Source organism: Apteryx rowi, unplaced genomic scaffold (genome assembly GCF_003343035.1).
Source record: "Apteryx rowi isolate R43461 unplaced genomic scaffold, aptRow1 scaffold_1083, whole genome shotgun sequence".
NCBI classification, from domain to species: Eukaryota; Metazoa; Chordata; class Aves; order Apterygiformes; family Apterygidae; genus Apteryx; species Apteryx rowi.
The window spans coordinates 80,928-89,808 of NW_020447290.1; the positions used below are offsets into that span (position 1 = coordinate 80,928).

General features: G+C 47.0%; 1 protein-coding gene across 4 annotated transcripts in view; it reads left to right on the forward strand.

The window, feature by feature from the left end:
* The first annotated feature begins 1,887 nt into the window (after window positions 1-1,887).
* LOC112968839 (T-cell receptor gamma chain C region 1) overlaps window positions 1,888-8,881 on the forward strand; it is a 28,387-nt gene continuing 21,393 nt past the window's right edge. For 2 of the 4 annotated variants that reach the window (XM_026071503.1, XM_026071497.1), the window contains exons 1-2: window positions 5,654-5,756; window positions 5,882-6,194. In XM_026071503.1, coding sequence (XP_025927288.1) covers window positions 5,675-5,756; window positions 5,882-6,194 — 395 coding nt within the window. In that variant the 5' untranslated portion in view covers window positions 5,654-5,674. Of the gene's footprint in view, window positions 2,215-2,320; window positions 2,629-5,653; window positions 5,757-5,881; window positions 6,195-8,881 lie in introns of those variants that run through there. The other 2 variants (XM_026071512.1, XM_026071521.1) reach the window with 2 other exon arrangements.

An 8,881-nucleotide genomic window follows, 5' to 3' on the forward strand; every position in this document is an offset into this window, starting at 1 on the left:
GGGCAATGTCTCTGACAAGTGGAGAGTCCCTGGCACTTCAGGCCTAATTAATCCTACTTCTTTGCCATGGAATGATAGGTTTTTTTGATGTTAAAACAGCATGTTTAGAAGACTCTTTTCTCACACTTTGGATTAGCAGTCAGGATTTTCAGGGGTGCTAGAGTCATGRTGTGGGTGTTCTGGTGACTCCTTCTTGACTCAGCATGAGAAGTGCTCAGTCCTTGGCCAGATGGATCCTTCAGCCACAAGCCAGTGGAAATCAGTGGAAGAAAGCCTTACCTTGGTAGGCCTTGTATTCAGCCAAGGGACAGCCACAGGGCTCTCCCATACGTGCTTCAACTCCTGCTGGAGTGAAAGTGACTGGCTTTGCCTGTAGCTGTTTGAAGCTCTCAAGAAAGGGCAGGATTGACTCCTGAAGGCAGYAGGCTCTTTAGGATTGACGCGAATGATGAAAGGATCAGCCGTGAATTCCCTCRGGTGGGTTGTTACATCCAAGCACCTCCCCTGGGAGTGTTAATTTTGAATGTGTATTTCTCCCATTCCTGCTTAGGTACTGGGCCCCACTTTCCCTATCCACCTTTGAGAACTGCTGCTCTGGGGCTGTGGTATTTCAACCCAAGTGAGGATTATGAGCCACTCATGGTTCAGTACCAGGAGGATTTTGCATTTGCTGCAGAAGGGAAGCAGCCTGCAAAGCTGTGGGATAGCTGAAATACAGGGTGCGGAGGAGACCTGTCCTTCTTTGAGACGGCAGCAGTGTCCCAGATAGGGCTAACTCCCTGTCCCCTGACCTGACAGGTTCGCTGAAAGCCCCCATCTGTTTGTTTTGGGGGAGAAAGCCATGTCTTTCCCTGCCATGCACCCCTCCCAAGCTTGTTCTTCTTGGAAAAATAGCAAAGCTGACTGTCCTGTCTCCTCAAAAAGCTGTCAGTTTTGAGTAAAGGAAAAAACCAGCTCCAGAAGTGAATGTTGTGTCAAGGTACAAGCATCCGCAAGAAGACCATTAGAAGACAGTCCTCATGTTACCATCGTTATTATTAATCACTTCAAGTAATTACTGAACATGTGAATGTATTTAGATTCTCTTCACAGTTGCTGTGATACATCTGTGGACAATGCAGAAAGTACTCCTATACTGTTAACTTGAGATTTCCTCGCTAAAATCAGAYGAAAGAACAATGTTTAATTCGGTTCCTTGTATTACATAGCCCTGACCATCAAAGGCTCAAAAATTGTTCCAGGAGGCTCAGAAAAACTTTGTGCTAGCTCTCTCTGCACTGAGCTGGATTACACCAGTCAACATTCAACTTCCTTGTGGACAGACAAACCTGTACCTCATGGGTGAGCAATGTCATTTAATGCTATCACACTGAAACAGTTCTACAAAACTCCTGATGACATTATGATTTTATATCATGTAGGAGAGAAACCCTTGGTACAGTCTTGGGTTTGGAAGAAGGAAGAGGCAAGATTCTTTTGTGTGAAAGGTGACTGATGGTTGGTTTCCTTAGCAGAAACTCTTTTCTATTTAACTGATTTCTACTTCAAAAAAGAAGCCCAATAGCACTGGTATGAGTGAAGTATCATTCTAAAGCTGATTTTTCAGACATTCTGCATGAGGAAGCAGCTGGAAATGAGATGTAAGATCACCATGGGAAAGGCCCATTAGCAGGTGTTCAGACCTCAGAGCTGAACTTTTTTTTCAATGACACTCCATCTTAAAACAGATCTTAAAACAAATCTTAAAAATGGCTCACTAGCAGGTTTAAGAACATGAGAGCATGCAAATGAGTGTATTACTAGTGATGTCCTGCAGATGTCGTGTGAGTTTCTCCTATTTAGCATTGCCATCTGGTCTAGGAGTGAAGGCTGTACTCCARCCCGATGGGCATGTCACAAAGCGATTTCCTTAATGCTACGCTGTAGTTGAAACAGGGCTTGATTTTGGAAGCTGCTTTGGGTGGTGGTGTCMATTTGCAGGAGCTGTAGTCCAGGGCTGGAGGAGAGCTGCTGTGCCCCGTAATAGGTGGGGGCATTTAGCAAAGCTGCCATTGGTGCCTGGGGCCGGAGTCACTCGTTTGCTCTCATTAAGCACCTGCTCCCCCAGGCAAGGACGGATCCTTCTCCTGGCCAGTTCTCCGAGGCGGGCTTGACATCTTCCAACGTACATGTGGCTGCTGCAGGTTTTTCTTGCTGCTTCAGCCTTTTGCTCTTGTGAGTTGTGCTTGTGAGTTGCGGATCTTGTGAGAGTCACACTCTGTGAGCCTGGGGATTCAGTCAGTGCTGTCATGACAGTGCCGTTCTCTGCTTTTCTTTGCAGATGGAGCTGCACAAGGCCTCAGGCAGCCGCAACCTTCCATGAACAACAGAATGCAAACAACTGCACGAATTAACTGCCATTTTTCCGGCTCAGACTTCAGGAATACCCCCATCCACTGGTACCAACAGAAACCCAGTGAAGCTCCAAAGCGCATTTTGTATATGATAGCAGGAGACCCTGTTTTCGATGAACAGGCTGATAAAGAAATGTTTTGGGCAGAGAAGAAGATGTCGCTTTCCATCTGTACTCTGACAATAAAGCGAATAACAAAGCAGCAGGAGGCAACCTATTATTGTGCTTACTGGGACTACACAGCCACAGAAAACCATTAAGCAGTCTATACAGAAACCTCCTCAGGGCTCTCAACCACAGGCAGGCGAGGGTTTGAAAGCTCGCCAGATGCCACAGGCCCGTGTCCCAGCTTGTGCTCATGGGCAGGAACTCTTATGGCACCAAGATGTAGCAAATAACACCTGCCTGCTGCTTGGCTGTTTGAGGTCACTACCTTCTGCTGCAGGGCAGCAGAGAAAATGATGCTTGGGAATGCTTTCTGCAAGGCTTTGGAGAAACCTGCCAGCAGATGGTGGCAGGCGCCAGGGGAGCTGGAGGCAGAAAGACAGTGGCAAAAGAGGGGTGGGGAGGGAAAGGCAAGAGGCAGCCACAGCTCTGGACTCAGCTGTTTCTCTTTCAGCCAGGGCTTGCACCTCATGGCTTTTTCCAGGTGGCCGGCTGCTGAGGAGGGGAGATGCCAGGAAGAAGCAAGGGTCAGCCTGGGCGGGCTGAATGGTGCCCCCAGCCCAGCTCTGCCTCCCACAGCAGGCAGCAGCGGGCGCCTAGAGGAGACTGTAACAACAAGTGGACAGCAGTAATTTCCCAAATAAACTCCTTGATTTATGTGATGGAGAACCACAGCTCTGCCTGCTTTTGAGGGCTTAAAAATCTGGATGGGAAGAAGTGACTCTGAAGCTAACACACCTTGATCGTATCTTGAGAAAAAAGGTGACCCTTTACTCATCATGTAAACCAATCCCCTGGCCAGAAAAAGAAAAGAAGAAATGTTTGCCTCAGGAGTGGGCTCTGTTCTTATAAGGGAATTTTTTGTTTGTCTCCCATTTCAATTTTATTCAAAGGAAATTGTTTATGTTAAGTAAAAGGCCCATGAATACTTATTTAATGCATCTGCAGCCAGCATGGTTGYATTGGATGGTTCTAAAACAAGTTATTTCCACCCCTCCGGTGGGCTTTCCCACTGCTCAACTCTGATGCTGAGGTTGCTTCGAYGAAGCTTGAAGGAGGGCAGTGAGAATGTGGCTGCTGAGAGTGTTTATTCTCGTGGCTCTTTTTTCTTGTAAGCGCCCTGCTCACCCTCCTTTCTGCATGCTCTTTTGTGGCCAAAAGGGAAGATCTGTTATTTCTGTTTCACATTTCACATTTTTTTTTCCTTTTTTTCTGTGTAGGTGTTTGTGCACAAACCTTGCAGCAAACTCCAATATCCATCACCAAGCCAGAAAGTAAAACAGTGCTAATCAGCTGCCGTGTGTCAGCTCCTGACTTTGCCACTGCTTTTATTCACTGGTACCGAAAGAGGCTGAATGCAGCTCCTGAGCACATTGCCTACATGTCATCCAGGCTCTTCCTTGCAAATAGCTCTGATGRTGGGAAGTTCAGTATTGAGAAGGATCTCTCCCAATCTGTCTGCACCCTGACAGTGAGCAAAGTAATGCCACAGGACGCTGCTACCTACTACTGTGCTAGCTGGGATGCACAGCAGTAGAAAGCCATAGGCAACCTGCACAAAGACGTGCACTGTTGCTCAACCAAAAATACCCTGGAATATTTGAAAGCATGTGGGAACATCCCCGCTCATTCACCCACCAGCCTCCAGTCAGACACAGCTGCTTCRCTTTAACAGCAAAAAGGGAGTTTTTGTAGGTATGGCTGGATTGCCTCTGGGCATGATTCCAGGATGGCAGGGTGGGCTAGCTAAAGGAAAGAAAAATCTTTCTAGCTACCCTTCAAGTGACATCATCTGAAGAAGACCCCCCCCCCCCAATTGCATTCTTCATGTGGCAGTATGAAAGGATGGAAGTGAAAATGAAGTGAAGCACTGCTCAGGGCTGCAGGTGCAATCTACCCCTTTAATGCTCCTCTGCTGGTAGAGAATCTCCTTTTATTTTCAAATTGTTTTCAGTTTGGAGCCAATCAAGCCTCCACTTATGTTACAGCACAAGTCTCTTATTCGATTTCAGTGAGGTTTCTCCTCTAACAAGGCAGCAAACCTGCAAAACGAGCAGCGACTATACAACAGATATTTATGCTTCCRTTCTGCAAACAGAAAAATATCAGTTTTTATTTCACACCATTTTCATTTGCACCAACGACCAATTGTTTATATCAGAAAAGCACAGCGTTCTGGTCTGAAAGACCCCAGTGTAACTGGCCTCTGATGCCCCTTCTCCAGCACCCATTTAGCATTGGGATGTTGGCTGCAGCTCACAGAAGTGTGAAAGATCACCTTCCTGTCACAACAGTAGAAGAGCAGATGAACAAAAAGAACAACTGGCTGACATCAGCAAAATAAGAGTACAACAACAGTGGAGTAGGAATTGGTTTAATTTTCTTTGCAAGGAAAACAGCAGTGACTGGAGTGGCCTCTTAGGGTTGACTATCAATCAACTGCATAGAATAAATTCTGTATTTTGCTCTCCCTAATCATCTTCCTTTTCAGCTAAACCTTTCTGGGCTGCAAACCACATCTGTTTCTTTGTATAATAGCCAGCATTTGTAGATGCCACCCTGGGTGTAGGGTCACAGTTGCCTGTGACCAGAAGCAGTAGCAAGAGCAGCAGTACTGCTGCCAAACTCCCAAATGGGTGCAGTGTATTTTTCTGGCCTTTGGCATTCAGCTTGCATAATGGGCAGTAATTTGAGAACCTTAAATTCATTGACCTCCATGTTGGTTTTTTGTCTTCCTTTTATTGGCAGTGGACCTGAGGAAAAGTACCTGACACTGGACAGCATTTAGAAGCCTTCCATGAGCCTAAATGTAGTGATCAAATTAGCTTCAGACTCTACAATTGCTTTGTAAAGGAGTTGAACTGATTCTGCATCTGTGTGTGTGTGTGTGTGTGTGTGTGTGTGTGTGTGTTTGTGAGGGAGAGAGCAAGAGTGAGAAGAGGTGAATTTGTGCAACTTGTGTAAAACCTCTGATCAGACTATTAAATTTATCAGGGTTGAATCATGCTACTTTATCTCAAAATCCCCCCTGCGCCCGGAGACCCTCTCTGCATGACACTGAAATGAGTCACTTCCTTTCCTGGGCCGCAGCTCTCCGTCCTGGCAAGGAGAGCGCTCATGTTTCTGCTGAGGTGGCAGCAAGCAGGAGCTCTCAGGATGCTGCTGCTCCCGGTCCTGGCCCTGGCTTCAGCCTGGTCTCGTATGTCCCTTTTTTCACAATGGGGCAGCAGTGAGCAGTGCCAGGAAGTGCTTCGTGTTTACGCACAGRAATGAAGAGCAGGGTATGATTCTTTATTCTCATTTCTTTCCTTCTCTTCTTTCTAGATGGAGAGGCGCAAGTGCTTCTGAAACAGCACCAAACATCTGTTACCCAAGGAAAGACCAAAACAGCACGGATTGACTGTATAGCTGAGGGCATATCCAACTTCCAGGCTGCTTATATACACTGGTACCGGCATATTCCTTCCAAAGGCCCCGAATGGCTTCTATATATCAAATCTGCAGAAGAAGTTGGTTATGATCAGGACTCCTATAAGAGCAAGTATTCTGCTGCTAAGAAAGGAAAAAATGTCTGTACTCTCTCAGTAAATGACATAAATCCTAACGATGAAGGCACTTACTGCTGCGCCTACTGGGAGTCTCACAGAACTAGCAGACCATTGATAGCCTGTGCAAAAAGTCAATAAACTCCACGCTTCTGATATTTTCTCTTTCTTTGGTTGCAGACATGTCTACACAAAAGCACCTGACACCAATTTCTGCATCTATCACAAGGCAAAGAGACAGAAACAAAGAATTTACTGTACTATTGCTGGCACGAGATTTAGCTGTGTACAGTGTTATCAAGAAAGACCAAAAGGAGATCCAGAGGGGATTCTCTCTTTTGGATGAGAAGATCAGCAATCAGATTCTGGTGAAAACAAGTTTGCTGTTGTGAGATCTCCTGAAAAATGAGGCACAAGATGTTTTTATGCAGGACAAGTTTTCAGCAGTGTGGCAGGTAATAGATTTAAAAGTGCATCCTCCAGTATCCAGTAGCAGTGAGACATGCAGCACCTCCTCTATTACGTGACCAAAACCAATGTTCCTGGTAGGGACTGACCAAGAATGTGGTAATTGCCACAAGACAGAAGAGTTTCAGGAGCGAATTGCAGGAAAAGATAAAAACAACAGTGTGTCTTTCAAGGTGGTCCTGAGCCCACAGCCAAATGTAATGTTAGTAATGAGAATCACAGTGAAGCAGGTTCTTGCTTTGTGACTTCCCTGCTAATAGCATCTGTGCTTTTCAACAGCAGTCAAGGCAGACCTAACCTTGCTCCTACTTAAGCTGATGGGATCTTTTTTATGGGCTCCAAAGGAAGAGCCAAGCCGTGATCCAAGGCAATTTGGGATCCTTTGGATTTAACCAGGTACAGTAATGACAGGGCCAGCATTCACATGTCGTTGCTTAGTCATAATCTGGCTCTCTCATTCACCACTTCCCATCACTGGTGTTACCCTCCCGCAGCATGCTGACAAGTCCTCCTGTGTGACAAAGTCCCAGTGTAGCCCACTGTAAATGGCAGCAATGTCATGTAGCATCAGCTTCTCTCAGATTTTCCGTGTGTGTGTGTGTGTGTGTGTGTGTGTGTGTGTTGGGGGGCCGAGGGAAGTTTCTAATGTGGTTTTCCCCTTGTTTTCCCCTTTCTCTCCTTGTGACCAAATGTTGATTCTGATGAGTCTCATACATGTCTGAGCCACAAAGCAGCACTGCTAGTAGTGACTGAAGGCAGGAATGCTTTCTCTCGAGACCCTCCTGATTTGCCTGGCCTTAATAAAACAGTCACCACAGGACAAAACAGAAAGGCCTTAAGCCTCCCTGTATGTGGCTTCCCAAATTCTGCTGTATTTGCTGAGTCCTGTCCATCCCTGCCACAGATCATGACTGTCAATGCATCTGGTTTTCTTTCAGCTCTCAGCCTCACATGCCAAATGGCCATCAGATCTGTCTGTGGCTGCAGCAGAAGTGAGTCTCTGCCTCTCCCCAGCTGCACCTACCTCTTTCCACGTAAGGAGCTGCTGATAATTCTACACCAATTTCAAATCCAGCCAGCTCAATCAGCAGGCTACTCTTGCCATTCCTCACCCTGACTTGGATTTTGTGTTGAAAGCCCTCCTCCCTGCTTGGATTCTCCCTGCTGAGAAGAATTAGGCATGTTCCTGATCCACCTGGCTTGGGCTTGGTGGTACTCTTTTTCTCTTTTCAGTGGCAGTGAGTATGCACATGTGTACCTGAACCAAGAGCAGATATCCCCAGCAAGACCAAAAGGCAACGCCGTCTGCACCTACTGCAACGTTGCCAGAATCACTGGGACCTTTGACGGTACTGTTACACCCTCGGAACAGATGGTATCGGACAAAGCTCCAGAAAGAATTCTCTACAGTACATCCAGAAAGTCTGTTTGATAAACAGGATGGAAAAACCAAGTGTTCAGTAATCTGAGTGGCTAGAAAATCCCTGTGTACTTTCACAGGAAAAATCCCATGCTGAGAGGAGGCCATTACCTCCTACTGAGCCTGCAGGGAAGCACACCAGCAGCGAGTAGAAAAAGCCCAGACTACAGGCTTTCAGGTGCACCAGACCACAAGCACTTTGCTATTCCTTTCTCCCCACATAAGGTTGGCTGCAGAAATGCCTAATGGCAACCCGAAGCCCTGTTCCTTGTTGACTTGGCATGTACCTAAGTCTTCTTGGGAAGCTGGAAGTCACGCAGGAGAGCGAGTGCTGCCCAGCTCATGGAAAGGAGCATGCTGCAGTGTGGCCCCTGCCAAAGGGAGCATTTGCCATGAAGTCTTTACAGGGCCCCCACCAAGATCTTCTCATCTCRGCAATATTCCCTCTGCAATCGAGTGGGAGACCAAGAAGCAAGGGCAGCAAGGAGCTCGCTGGGAGACATTCCTGCTTCAGCCTGGCTTTGTCACAGCAACCTGGGCTCTGTTGCTCATGAGCATCCAGCTGCCTTTTCCCAACTAAAGGGCTCTACAACCCCATCACCAAGGAAGGCAGGCAGCTAAACACGAGGTGTGCCCAGGCACCTGGCTGCCCGCAGGACATTACTGCCAGAGGAATTGACCCCCAGGAGCTGGCATGCTGTCCCAGAGGGACGCCCACGCAAGAGAGAAGTCAGCTTGCTGATAGACTGACTGTCATGTGAAGTAATCTATTACTATCTGCTTTTGCCACCAGCAATCCCATTTGTGCCACAAAAGCAGGCAGTATTTGTTAGGGCAGGCTGGTGAGAAGTGCTTTCAGGAGAGTCTTGGGGTGTCTAAGGAGAGGTGGAC